Below are 15,000 nucleotides of genomic sequence, written 5' to 3' on the forward strand. Positions count from 1 at the left end.
AGGGTGAGATAACTCTCTGTAATGACCAGTCAGGGTGAGATAACTCTCTGTAATGACCAGTCAGGGTGAGATAACTCTCTGTAATGACCAGTAGGGGTGAGATAACTCTCTGTAATGACCAGTCAGGGTGAGATAACTCTCTGTAATGACCAGTCAGGGTGAGATAACTCTCTGTAATGACCAGTAAGGGTGAGATAACTCTCTGTAATGACCAGTCAGGGTGAGATAACTCTCTGTAATGACCAGTCAGGGTGAGATAACTCTCTGTAATGACCAGTAAGGGTGAGATAACTCTCTGTAATGATCAGTCAGGGTGAGATAACTCTCTGTAATGACCAGTAAGGGTGAGATAACTCTCTGTAATGACCAGTCAGGGTGAGATAACTCTCTGTAATGAACAGTCAGGGTAAGATAACTCTCTGTAATGACCAGTAAGGGTGAGATAACTCTCTGTAATGACCAGTCAGGGTGAGATAACTCTCTGTAATGACCAGTCAGGGTGAGATAACTCTCTGTAATGACCAGTCACGGTGAGATAACTCTCTGTAATGACCAGTCAGGGTGAGATAACTCTCTGTAATGACCAGTCAGGGTGAGATAACTCTCTGTAATGACCAGTCAGGGTGAGATAACTCTCTGTAATGACCAGTCAGGGTGAGATAACTCTCTGTTGCCCGCAAGGTCCAACTATCTGTTATTAGAGCAAGGCTTTGTGAATTAGCCGATTGGTTTTAGATTTTTTTGCGCGTTTTTTCATAGAGGTTGGGAAAAAAGTCCCTGTCAGTAGTGTGTAACACGGTTCGAGCACTCTTATAAGTTGCCAAAAGCCCACATCACCAATCACAGAAAACGGCTGCAAGTCTTTAGCAGTTATTATATTATAATTACTTTTTGTGTCTCTCTGAACCAATTGTGTCTGAATGCTGGAAGGAATCAGATGGGGACTGTTGTTTTTTGGATGCCTGTGTTACCTGCTCTGCCATCCTGCTTCCACACAGTGATATCTCTGGGTGATGGAGCTGCAGATGTTGGGGTCATGTCATGTTGGAAGTATTTCCATGTCAGTAGGTAACTCGTGTGGAACACTGCTTAAACACAGTCATGTTTTTGTTTACCGTTTGTTTCATCGGCATCATAGTCCACAACAAATCCGAGATGTCCCCACACCACAGATCTGAGAGACGGAGCTGCTTCCTCGTGTTTCTGTCTCACTTCACCGCTCTCCAGGGTTAGAGTGAAATCTGACACCAGCATCGCTAGCATGGTTACCGCCCCTAACTTTAGCGCTCACTGATTGGATATTTACTCGCGGGGAGGCGTGTCTGTCTCAGCGCGTAGACATACAGTACAGGCAAACACAAACAGGCGGTGCAGAGAGTAATAAAACGCATGGTTATTACTGTTTTATGGAAAAACCGAAAAACCGCGGTTCACGTACGCGTACTGAACCATGGAGGTCGTACCGAACGGTTCAATATTATATCGAGTATTGTGGCATCCCTAGTGTAATGGTGTGTGTGGGCATATTTGTGTGTATGTGTGTGTGTGTGGGCATATTTGTGTGTATGTGTGTGTGTGTGGGCATATTTGTGTGTATATGTGTGTGTGTGTATATATTGTATATATCTGCATATGTGTGTGTGTGTGTGTCTCTGGTGTAGTGTGTGTGTATGTGTGAGTCTTTCAGTGGTCTGAGTGTGTGTGTGTGTTTGTGTGTGTGTGTTTCAGTGGTGTGTGTGTGTGTGTGTGTGAGACACTTACATAAAGCTGCAGCAGTGAGTTTGTGGGTCCCGGGGCGGAGAGAGTTTCTCCGCGGTTGCGCGTGTACGTGAACGTTGTTCCTCCTGCTTCATATTCACCCGGAGGATCAACAGCCCAGCGTCCATTCACGATGGACTGACCGGTACCACCACGCAATGCTACAAACACATACACACAGACAGACACACACGCACATACACACACATCACTAATCATTCCTAAATGTTCCAGGGCGAAGTCTCCCTACATACTTCAGCAATGAGAGAAGGTCAAACTAACATGTACAACATTTCTACACTCACACACACACACACACACCAATGTAGTTAGGGCTGGCACTGCGCTCTGTGATGTTGATGGCTGTCGCTCCGGCTGGAATGTCGAGAATTTTGTGATAGCCCAGAGGAACACTGCTGTTGGAGAAACTTCCTGACACTCGAACACACGAGCCGTCGCTCCCGCCACACACACCACACCGATCACGCGTCACACCCGAGCCTAGCATACCATCACACCCCTCACTCTGACAGCAAAGGGAAAGACAAACAGAGACTGTCATTAACATTCAGAATCCAGTATGAATGACAAGTGTGTGTGTGTGCATGTGTGATGTGTTCTTACCAGGCATCGTCCTCCTACACACACGTCGTTCGGGGTGTTATTAACACACGGGGTCCCGTCTCTCACTCGCTCGGAATGACGAACGTAAAAACGATAGCCGACTGGACGACACGTTAACTCACACTGCTTATCCACTGAGCCTGAGCAAGAGACAGAGACAGAGAGAGAGAGACAGAGAGAGAGAGAGACAGAGAGAGAGAGAGAGACAGAGAGAGAGAGACAGAGAGAGAGAGAGAGAGACAGAGAGAGAGAGAGAGAGACAGAGAGAGAGAGAGAGAGAGACAGAGAGAGAGAGAGAGAGAGAGAGAGAGAGAGAGAGGTTATAGTCACATTGTTGGTGTGAGAGTGATGGTGATGGTGAAAGTCAGAAGAACGTGACAGAGTTACAGCACAGAGTCCAGAGATAATGTAGAAGTGTGTCTGAGGAAGATGTTGTGTTTAAAAAAAAATAACCAAGCATTTCCTTGCATTGGCATTTGCTCTCTGGCTGACCTTCCTGTAACTAGACAAACTAGACACCGATTCCTGTATTTGGGACGGGGCCGAGTGAGGGATGAATGAGGAGAGCAAGAGGATTTCCCGCTCGTCCATTCTGTCACAGTTATCTCTGAGAGATTACAGCTGAGGAACTGACACGAGCAGAGCTTTTCTTACTGACTGTGTACCCACACTCCCCCTCTCTCTCTCTCTCTCTCCATGTCTCTCTCCCACACTCCCTCTTTCTCTCTCCCACACTCCCTCTCTCATCCCCCCATCTGTCTCTGTCCCACTCTCTCGCTTTCTCTCTCTCTCTCTCTCTCTCTCTGGAATCTCTGCTGTCTAAATCTGCTTTCCTGCTATGTAACTGTCTAAACAAACTGTGACCGAGGGAACATGGCAGCAGAGAGAGAGAGAGAGAGAGAGAGAGAACAGCAGGACCTGTCCTGAGGAAGACAAGTATGAAGAGAGAGGAAGAATCCACTGTATTTGATTTGTATGTAAAATTGCGTGACAGTTAGAGCTTTCAGCTGCTGGAGTGTGTTTTACATCTGAATCCTTTTAAATAGATACAACAGAACACACACACACACACACACACACACAGGAGGAGAGACAGATGGGTAAAAATGGGTATAAAAATCCTGTCAGGTTAGCTCATGAGGCTAACAGACTAGTATTAGCAGTGAAGATTATCAAAATGATCCTATCAGATTAGCTCACCCTGGTTTAATATAATTATTTACTTCTGAAATATGATCCTCTTAGAAATCCTGTCAGGTTAGCTCATGCTAGCTAAGTGGGTGAAGGTTTTCACTAGAAATCTTAAAACATTAGCTGCATGCAACTGTTTCATAAAAACAAAGTGGAGTATGATTTTTCATAAAGTTAAAAACACTACAGTACATCAAAGTTGACTAACTGCTAAATGCTAACATGACAAAAAAGTGGTGTCCTGAATTAGCAGACGTAATTGGACAACCTGAATAAAAAAACACACACAAAATTAGCATGATCAAACAACCTGAGGTAAAAAAAACAAACAAAAAAAACCCCAACAACAACAAAATTAACACAACAGGTGAACACCCCCCCCAACACACACAAAATTAGCATGATCAAACAACCTGAGGTAAAACAAACAAACAAAAAAAACCCCAACAACAACAAAATTAACACAACAGGTGAACACCCCCCCCAACACACACAAAATTAGCATGATCAAACAACCTGAGGTAAAAAAAAACACAAAATTAACATAATTTAAGAACCCGAGGTTAAAAGAAAGCCTAAAAATTTGCATAATCTAGCAATCTGAGGTAAAAAAAAGAAAAAAGAAAAAACAACAACATAAAATTAGAATAATCTATGAATCTGACGTAAAAAAAAAAAACTACAAAATTAGCATAATTCTAACAACCTGAGGTAAAAATTTTTTTAAAAAAAACATAATCGATCAACCTGAGGTAAAAAAACAAAACAAAACAACAAAATTAACATAATTTAAGAACCTGAGGTTAAAAATACACACAAAATTAGCATAATCTAACAACCTGAATTAAAATAAAACTGTAACTGAGGATAATCCAACAACCTGAGGTAAAATAAAATGCTAAATTAGCATTATCTAACAACCTGAGGTAAAAAAAAAACAAGGCCAGAAAATTTGCAACCTGAGGTAAAAATAAATAAATAAATAAATAAATAAATAAATAAATAATGTTTATTTAAAAAAACCTGAGGTAAAAACAAAGCAAAAAAATTTGCATAATCTAACAACCTGAGGTAAAGTAAAATGCAAACATTATCTTATCAGCAGTAACTGGACAAGCTGAGGTAAAATATAAATGATAAATAAAAATATAAATATAAAACATATTGTTGTGCAAGGGAGAGGAACACACACACACACACACACAGAGATTTGACAAATACACACTCCTTGTGCTCCATCTGTGTGCAACTAGCATGTGGGAATAACGTCGCATTCAAATGATATCATGCTACAGCTGTTACTCCCTCACACACACACACACACACACACACACACACACACACCAGTTCACTCCCTAAATCTGTGTGATTTTTTGTTTCGTTCCTGTCTCTCTGTTGCTCTGTCCAGCTCCAAAACAACTGCCCTTAAACACAGTTTACAGTTTGCTCATCTTTTTCTTCACTCTCTCCTTCTACACTTTCTCCTTCTTTCATCATTCCATCCTCACATACTCCCTCTCTCTCTCTCTCTCTCTCTCTCGCTCTAGCTCTCCAGAGTCTAATCAGAGCTGGGTGGAGACACTTGGCATCATATACAAAAAATGAGCGATTTGGATGAAAAAAAACAAGGTTGTTTAACAAAAAGATTCTGTCCATCATCTGCACACTTGCAAAATGAAAGTTTCTCTTTAGAGAGAATTCCAGGTGTAACTCCTAAGTGAGGAAGAAGTTTTAAAAAATCCTTTAGCGATCCAAAGGAGTGTTTTTCCTAAGAGAGTAGAAGGCCAAGAAGAAGAATCAGCATCTATGCTAAATATTTTAGAAAGACATCTGCTGTTATTCAGCTCTTTGTAGCATTTCTTCTTCTAATAAGCTAACATTCCAACTTGGCTCTGTGTTTCTAGGCTTGTCCTTCTCTCTCCTTGGTACAGTGTTAGCTAGGGCTTGGAAGCTTCTAGAATTCAGGTCCCACATTTCCTTGTTTCATTCCTCTTTCCACTTGCTCTATCCTGTCTTTCTGTCCCTTCTATCCGTGTCTTTAGGTTTGTCCTTAAATCACTCGAGGGTCTCGTTAGCGCTCAGATGTTTTTGCACTCCACCCCACAGAGTAACAAGTCTGTAACATTATCTCATCAGTATATTTCCAGCCAGATCTGGACCAGAGGCTCATCTGTTTCCTCAAGGATACCACATGATTCTGGAAAGCATGCCTGGGACATGACTGTATCTTGCTGACGTTACTGCGTTATTCCTGCTATTGCAGCTCTTGGATCCGACTCGACCACACTTGCGCTGGAAAGCAGAGTTTGCTACGTTTCCAAACTTTATACTAAACATCCAAAGATAAATATTAATATTCTAATGTCATGCTTAATTGACAGCCATGTGTCTGAGACTCCGCCTCCTAACAAGGCTTAACTACAAAGGAAACACTGTTTGCTAGGTTAGCTTACCAATAACTAGGCGAATTTTTTCACATCATCACATTTCAGATGCTTGCTAGCTTTTTTCTTGCTTAGCTAGCTAGCTTTCGTTCACTAGAATAGCCTTTTTTTTATACTTTCTAGTTTAATTTTTGCTCACTAGACTCGCTAGGTTAGATTTCAACTGCTTAGATAAGTTAAAGCTAGCTGAAGTTTACGCAGAGAGTAAAAAGCCACAAACTGTTTTGTGGACATTTTTAAGGTACGTACTTCATACTGTTATTATTATACGGATAAAGCAATGTGTGTGTGTTTTTTTTAAATACACGAGAAAAAACTAGCGAACCAGCTAATTCTAACAGAGATGAGTCATATAACATCACGTCCTGAAACGTGGAATGTTAGTTTGTTGTGTTAGCCAGGAACCATGAAGTAGAAATGCCTGAATCCTGAAGGTACAGTTTTAAAATTCCACAGGTTTTATTTTTATTTGAATGTCTTTCTGTGGAGAAACCTGCACACAAACAATCCTGAAGCTTGTAGCCAGAAAAGTGTAGAAAATATGTGTACAGCTTTACCAAGTAGCAAAGATCTTATGTTTATTCAGAAGTTGTGTAATAAGATATTTATTTTGTAAAATATTTAAACTAGTTTTACTCGTCAAGCAGCTGAAACACAGCAAAGGAACATTGTTCTATCATCTAAAAAAATCACCTCCAGGGCAAACAAAAGCAGCGCTGTAGACTGTAACCCATGATACCTGAAGTAAAAACATTTTTTGTTTGTTTAACTTTTTTGTAATCTTTCAGTCAAACACTGACTGTAACATTGAGTTATTATTTTTCCTGAGAGCTCCAGTGTGTCGAGCCTCAATACTAACAACCTGTAGCTCCTCATTAACGTGAACATTGAGTAGCTCCATGGAGTTTGTTGCTAAGTGAAATTTACACATGTATCATCAACTAAAGGCAATAAAAGATGAACCCTGAACCTGAACCCAGAGAGTACGTCCTGTTTCCTCCTTCAGACTCCAAACTTCAGAGTAATTTTTCACTGTGACTCTGAAGCAGTTAATGAAGATGAATGGATGAATAACTGAGGTAACTGTCAACACTTCTCAAGGCTCACAAAACATTTTGCTATGTAGAGCTATATATTTACTTGTGTGGATAGATTAAAACAAAAATTTTTAACTCAAATGTTTGGTGATAGTAAAACAACCAGTGGCGAAAAAACCCACTAATTAAAAATGTAGAAAATCTAGAGGTCTGCGCGAGAAACTCCAACCTGTGAGAAGTCTTCTGAGGTTCTACTGGACATCAGCATGAGATGAGGATTAATAATATATTTTAGGATTTTGGAATAAACAGAACAAACATATCATTAAATCCTGGAATAATGAACCATGTAATATAGATAGAATTTAACTTCTGAATTATTATCTTTTCATGAACTCTGATTATTATTGAGGCCAGAGACACAACTGGAAGTAAACTAGTTGTACCTGTTACACAGCCCAAACAGAGCAGGGGACGTTCTAGCCTAGAAATTCAAAGAGAAACTGAAAATATAATGAGTCTGAAAAACAAAGAGGCTGTGAAACTAGCCATTTGAAGTAAAGTCATCAGCTGGTAAGTGACCTCACTTGTTATCTGTTGATGTTCTGGATTGTATGTTGCATCTTCCAGTATGATGTCTTACATGTAGATATTCATTAATAATCTGTAGTTCCTCATAAATAAACTGCAGTTCCTCATCAATAACCCGTAGTTCCTCGTCAATAACCTGTAGTTCCTAATCAATAACCTGTAGTTCCTCATCAATAACCTGTAGTTCCTCATCAATAACCTGTAGTTCCTCATCAATAACCTGTAGTTCCTCATCAATAATTTGTAGTTCCTCATAAATAACCCGTAGTTCCTCATCAATAACCCGTAGTTCCTAATCAATAACCTGTAGTTCCTCATCAATAACCTGTAGTTCCTCATCAATAACCTGTAGTTCCTCATCAATAACCTGTAGTTCCTCATCAATAACCTGTAGTTCCTAATCAATAACCTGTAGTTCCTAATCAATAACCTGTAGTTCCTCATAAATAATTTGTAGTTCCTCATAAATAACCTGTAGTTCCTCTTCAATAACCTGTAGTTCCTCATAAATAACCCGTAGTTCTTCATAAATAACCCGTAGTTCCTCATCAATAACCTGTAGTTCCTCATCAATAACCTGTAGTTCCTCATCAATACTTTGTAGTTCCTCATAAATAACCCGTAGTTCCTCGTCAATAACTCATAGTTCCTCGTCAATAACCCGTAGTTCCTCGTCAATAACCTGTAGTTCCTCATCAATAACCTGTAGTTCCTCATCAATAAACTGTAGTTCCTCATCAATAATTTGTAGTTCCTCATCAATAACCTGTAGTTCCTCATCAATAAACTGTAGTTCCTCAGAAATAACAATGTAGTTTCTTGTCAATAACCTGTAGTTCCTCATCAGTAACCTGTAGTTCCTCATCAATAACCTGTAGTTCCTCATCAATAATTTGTAGTTCCTCATAAATAACCCGTAGTTCCTCATCAATAACCTGTAGTTCCTCATCAATAACCTGTAGTTCCTCACCAATAACCTGTAGTTCCTCATCAATAACCTGTAGTTCCTCACCAATAACCTGTAGTTCCTCATCAATAACCTGTAGTTCCTCACCAATAACCTGTAGTTCCTCACCAATAACCTGTAGTTCCTCATCAATAACCTGTAGTTCCTCATCAATAATTTGTAGTTCCTCATCAATAACCTGTAGTTCCTCATCAATAAACTGTAGTTCCTCAGAAATAACAATGTAGTTTCTTGTCAATAACCTGTAGTTCCTCATCAGTAACCTGTAGTTCCTCACCAATAACCTGTAGTTCCTCATCAATAACCTGTAGTTCCTCACCAATAACCTGTAGTTCCTCACCAATAACCTGTAGTTTCTCACCAATATCCTGTAGTTCCTTTTCAATAACCCATAGTTCCTCCTTAATAACATGTAGTTCCTCATCAATAATCTGTAGTTCCTCATTAATCATGTACACATTGTGATCTTTAAGGTCCAATCATCTACCATATGTTAGTTCTAAATCTTTATAACTGCATCATAAACTAAATCCAAACAAAACACTAACACTAAGTTAGCGAGAGTTTGTCCTGTAAACCCTTTTTTAATCCCAGAGTGCGACTGCTTAAACCTGAATTCCGAAATCGTCCGAGTTCACTAGGTTTACTCCGACACAGCTTAAAAGGGTTTCGATTTAAAAGCATGCCAAAATTTCCTGGACGAAAGCCAACCTGCTAGGAAAGCGTATCTGAGATCTCTAAAGCTGTTTATCACCTTCAGTGCGTTTACTGAAAAGTAGTCGCATCACATTTTCTGGGAATTTTTCTGTTATGCCACTAAAATGTATAAGGCTAATTATTAAAAAAAGGTCTGGACAAGTGAATAACATGAATAAATGGTGGCAGCAATGACCTCTGAACTCTACTCACTCAAGGGCCCAACAGTGGCAGCGGTGGGATTTGAACCGAAGACCTTTCAGTCAGCCAACGTCTTTAACATCTGAGCTACCGCTTCCCTCTACCACTGCTCTTAAGCCTACTCCAGCTAAAGTCTGTAAGACACAGAACCATCAAAAACATATTGAGATTTCTAAACAATATGGCTGCCACATGCCAATCATTTTTAGAAACAGAGTTCATTTACTCAGACAGCTGGAACGCAGGTCTGGCTCCATGGACGCACAGAAAGCAGATTTAATCCAAGGTGGTCTGTAAGGTCTGCATCATGGTCATCAAGAGAGGATAGAGGGAAGTTCAAACAGCTGTTTCTCAGGAAATATTAGTCCAAACTAAAAAAACATGACCACCATCAACCGGAGAGACAAACAGGGAGGGTGACGGCTAACACATGCTTCCTCTGAAACACCTGAAGCCATCCAGGAGCATTTTTTCAAACATTTTTTCACATCACGGGCCAGCTTAAGCGTTATTTTGAAGGAAAGTGTCATCTGCCTTCTTCCGCATACCTATTCAGTGTGATTGACAGGGGAACCAGGGTATTTCCCGTCCACACGATTCCCATCACAAACATGATTCTTTTATAATTTGGAAATAGAACCATCTAGAAAATAATACAATTATAACTCACAAATTTTAGTTGGACCTATTATTAAAAAAATAAAAAACAAACAAACAAATGAATCCTTTAATCCACGGTGACCAGGACAGATCGGTATATTGTTCTTGTTAACCAAAGCAGCCTTTACTTTGTCTAGTGAGCTTCCTGTGTGAGCTTCCTGTATTAAAGTCAAACCCACCTACGCCTTTGATTTGTCTATTCGGAACAGCTGAAATTTCTATTCTGAACTCCAAGCGGAGGAATAAGCGAACATTTCTCTGTAAAACATGCCTCCACTTTTTAAACCATCCACATCATCTGTCTCTCTGGAGCTAGTCTCTGTCTCTGGTCTCATGAGCTGCTTTTAGCTAGAAAATGTACTTAAATGTCTGGTTAAGAAACTGGATCTGCTACACAAAGCATTCATAGAAATACTGTGTATGTACTGCGTATGTTTTTTTACTAAGTTCTAAATGAAATTTATGAATTGTCCTTCATGGAACAAACTTCTTTATCAGGTAAATTTTCCATGGGTGATTATTATTCTTCTGATGACGAGCATGACTATAGAACACGGGAGTACTACAGAGGCCGGAGGTTCTACATCATGTACCATGGAACAACACTGTCTGCTGCACGGAAGATCATGTGTTATGGTTTCAAGCCCTCAACCGACGGGATGCTGGGGCCCGGCGTCTACATAAGCAGGAGTCTGAAAAAAGCTAAGCGTTACCCCCTGCATCCTGAACCCGGGCAGAGACTGGCCATCTTGAAGCTGAGGGTACGAGTGGGGAAAGTGAAGAAGATCGACTACCAGGGACATCCTCTACAGAAAACATGGTACGAGAACGGATATGACACGGCCTGGGTGCCGCCCAACTGTGGCATGGTGTTGAGCGGCCTGGAGGAAGACTGCGTCTGGGATACAAGTCGAATCAAAGTGCTAGATATGTGGGAAGTAAGAAACGACAACGACGACAGTGACGAAGGTGACAGCGACGACGATGACAGCGACGACGATGACAGTGACGACGACAGCGACAGTGACAACTACGACGACGGTGATGATGGCGACAACGACCACGACGAAGACGGAGACGACAACGGCGAAGACGGCGAAGACGACGACAAAGATGGTGACAACAACGACGACTGCTGTAAATGCCGGATTCTTTGATGAGACTCAACCATGAAATCACAAATAAGAATTAATAATAAAAACTTTTTATTGGCTACTTTTAATCGTTAATGATTATTACGTGATGACTTAAAATATATTTTGTAAATGTTGAAATGAAATATTAAATATGTTCCTGTGACCCAACCGATGCTAAGTGGTTTATCAAATATCCAAAAAATATCTGAAGGAAAAAACTATAAACACTGCTCAAAAGCTAATATTCGAATGTTTTGATTGACAGTTCCGTGTCCGAGCTTCTCAGCCTGCAAACATCAGGACAGTTCAACTCCTATTTATGTCCATGTTGGAAAAAAATTAAAAATAGTATAAAATCTAGAGACCTCAAACATCCAGAGAAGCTCAAACCTGTGAGAAGTTCTACTGATATCAGTATGGGATGAGGATTCATAAATAACTTTTGGGATAGTAAAATAAAGCCATGAACCAATGGAACGTATAATAAAGATAGACTTTGTCCCTTGGATTCTTATCTCATCTACAGGTCTCACTTTTGTTTTCTTTTAATGTACACGTCTGGTTACAGAGTGTTTGTGAAAACTTTCAGACAAGCTTTACTACATTACTTAAATTCTTCACTTGAATTTGAAAGAAAGAGTAGGGTATAAAAGCCAGCAGGCTGGGAAGCTTTACTCGGCGTTAACTTGGTGGCTGTACGGTAAGTAACTCCACTCCTTCTCTCCTGCTGGATTGTGGATTGTATAGAATGCAAATAGAAATTATAGGTATATTTAGAAGATTAAAAATAATACTGCACTCTGCATCTGGACTGCTTTCAGCATTGGAAGACCAACCTGCAGTTCTCCAAACCATTAGTTCCTGGGTAAGTGAAGCTTACAGTCATGTACACATTGTGGCACAATCATTAATGATAAATTCATTCTAAATCTGCACTGAATCATCAGCTGAATCCAAACAAACTACTACCGCTTTAAGTTGCTGAGAGTTTGCAATAAAAACCCGAGTTTAATTCCCGAGCCTAAATTCTGAAGGTTCTGTAGGTTTAATTTAACCTAGCTTGAGATTTAACTTCCTGGCAGAAATGTGTATTTGAAATGAGATCTCTAAAGCTGTTTACTTAAAATTAGCCACACACCTTTGACGTTTCAGTAATTTTACTGCCTTACGGCGTCAAGAGTTTACTACACGAGCATGAATGCTTAAATTCTGATATCTACTTATTTCCTGTCTGGCATGTTCAATTAAACATAGCTTGAAGGGTTTCAATTAATAATGAGACAGGAATTAATGACCTCCATCATGAAACAAGCTCTAACTTCCTTTTCAGGTGGATTTTCCATGTCTAAACACTACGGAGGCCACAGATTCTACACTATGTACCATGGAACAACGCTGGCTGCAGCACAGGTAATCATGCAAGAAGGTTTCAGACGCTCCGCTGACGGGATGCTGGGGCCCGGTGTCTACGTGAGCAGAAGTGTAGATAAAGCTCAGCGTTACCCCCTGAATCCTCCACCTGGGGTGAGACTGGCTGTCTTAAAGCTTAGGGTACGAGTGGGGAAAGTGAAGAAGATTGACTGCCAGGGACATCCTCTACAGAAAACGTGGCACGAACACGGCTACAGCACAGCCTGGGTGCCGCCCAACTGCGGCATGGTGCCGAGCGGCCTAGAGGAAGACTGCGTCTGGGATCCGAGTCGAATCGAAGTGCTGGATATGTGGGAAGTTACAAGATAACAAAGACGACTGACTTCTGAAAGCAAATGCAGTGTCAGTGTCATTAAGAGAATGTCCAGCCCTGCATGATTGTGTTGTTTTTAAATGTTGGTGCTTTGTGTGAAGAAAAACAGCTGTAACATTTGTGTGTTCGTGTTTCATTCTGAAATATTTTTTATTCTTTTGTTATTAAAACGAATTCTGATGAAGTGAGAATGGGAAGTTCTGTCCATCTGTGTTGATAAAAGTCCACTTCATTTATACTCCCTGTGTAATAAAGTGAAACAATTGGTGGAAATGGGGTGAAATATGAAACGCATATGAAATGACCAGATTTAAGGATTCGTCGGCGCACTTCAATCATTTCACTTCCAGACTATTCAGTGTGCCTGGACTATAAAGTTTATTTGCTGAATTCAATCTTAAAAATCTTTTAATCAATTGGCTGGTCCATTTTTTTCCCCTCCAAATCACTAAACACTACTTTTCACAGAATGACTGGTCTGTCCTAATGGGCGTGGTCTAATATTATAATAAACACAATTGATTGACAGCCTGAGACTCATGAACTCATGAATCACGAACATTCAGAAACCACACTAGGATGAGCTTGCTAGGTTTGACTTGCTAGATCAGCTTTTCCCTTCTCTCCTAGCTCTCTAGATTAGTGCTCAGTCTCGAACTAGCTTTCACTCCATAATTAGCTTCGACCCTGCAAACCCGCATCCATGTTGACTTCTCTGTGATCCCATTACCTTTTCTTCCCAAATGCTTGCTATGTTACGATAATTTCCTGTCAGAAACTAGCACAGGGAAGTGCGGAGGAGCCAGATCCTTAAACTAGTGGTCAGAAATTAAAAAGTGTACAAAAGATAACAAAACAGCTGGCACAATATAAAAATTAACCCGCCTATCATACACACATCTGGGCAGTAAAACGCGGTGAGTGGCGTGTACAGAAAATTGAGCACATTTAACATGCTTTCCTGGGAGGTGCAAAAGAAAGCGAAAGCATGGAGCAGAGTTTGGTATGAAGACCAACATCCTGTGAGGAGTTAAACCAGACGGGTGAGTAAGAGCAGTCCTTCTCTCTCTTTCTTTGGGATTTTACACGTCATCTTTTCTGCACTACGACTGCGTAAGAGCAAAAAGAACGTAGTCATGTTTAGTTCGAGTTATATTTAGAGTTAGAATGAGTTCAGTACACTTCACACACACACACATGTCAGCTGAGGAAAACTGCTTTTGAACTTTAATCTCTATTGCTGCTTTATCATGTTTACTGTGTTTACTCGAAAATAGCAGCAGCATTTAGAAGCCCTGGGAATGTTCCAGTTAATCCATGGAATAACATGATAGATGACTTTTCCATTGCGAAACAGATACGGGTTCTTGTGAAAAGAATACAGCGTGACGTTTCTACAGCCCTGGGAAAGGGACTTCGGTTAAAGCAGATATAATTAGAGTAGAATTTGACTTAAATTTATTGCACTGGTTTTCAGGTGAAAATCACCATCAATCTTCTTCACGGACGCAGATTTCCAGAGAGGTCTCAGTTCCATGGAATTCGGGGGTCGTAGGTACTACATCATGTACCACGGTACGACCCTGGAAGCCACGGAACAGATCCAGCGCAACGGGCTCACATGCTCCTCTGATGGAATGCTGGGGCCCGGCGTCTACGTGAGCAGAAGCGTAGATAAAGCTAAGCATTACCCCCTGAAACTCAAAGCCGGGACGAGACTGGCCATCCTGAAGCTAAGGGTACAAGTGGGGAAAGTGAAGAAGATCGACTACCAGGGACATCCTCTACAGAAAACGTGGTATAAGCACAGCCTGGGTGCCGCCCAACTGCAGCATGGTGCCGAGCGGCCTGGAGGAAGACTGCATCTGGGATCCAAGTCGAATCGAAGTGCTGGATATGTGGGAAGTTGAAAGAAACAACGACGACTCGACATGCTGGATTCTTTGATGAC

The 15,000-nt window shown here is 40.7% G+C and overlaps 2 protein-coding genes across 5 annotated transcripts in view; one reads left to right on the top strand and one right to left on the bottom strand.

The window, feature by feature from the left end:
- LOC131370056 (thrombospondin type-1 domain-containing protein 4-like) overlaps positions 1-15,000 on the bottom strand; it is a 60,723-nt gene that overhangs the window by 11,209 nt on the left and 34,514 nt on the right. For all 4 annotated transcript variants that reach the window (XM_058417289.1, XM_058417130.1, XM_058417211.1 and 1 more), the window contains 3 exons: positions 2,383-2,522; positions 2,080-2,284; positions 1,762-1,919 (listed from right to left, as the gene is read on the bottom strand). In XM_058417289.1, coding sequence (XP_058273272.1) covers positions 1,762-1,919; positions 2,080-2,284; positions 2,383-2,522 — 503 coding nt within the window. The remainder of the gene's footprint in view (positions 1-1,761; positions 1,920-2,079; positions 2,285-2,382; positions 2,523-15,000) is intronic.
- LOC131370224 (uncharacterized) lies at positions 10,462-11,464 on the top strand. The gene has a single exon (XM_058417472.1). The coding sequence runs from the start codon at positions 10,646-10,648 to the stop codon at positions 11,324-11,326; it is 681 nt and encodes a 226-aa protein (XP_058273455.1). The 5' UTR covers positions 10,462-10,645; the 3' UTR covers positions 11,327-11,464.

Source organism: Hemibagrus wyckioides, linkage group LG01 (genome assembly GCF_019097595.1).
Source record: "Hemibagrus wyckioides isolate EC202008001 linkage group LG01, SWU_Hwy_1.0, whole genome shotgun sequence".
Classification (NCBI taxonomy): Eukaryota; Metazoa; Chordata; class Actinopteri; order Siluriformes; family Bagridae; genus Hemibagrus; species Hemibagrus wyckioides.

Coding starts and splice junctions, on each gene's coding strand:
- LOC131370224 (XM_058417472.1), top strand. CDS start 10,646: ATGGAACAAACTTCTTTATCAGGTAAATTTTCCATGGGTGATTATTAT.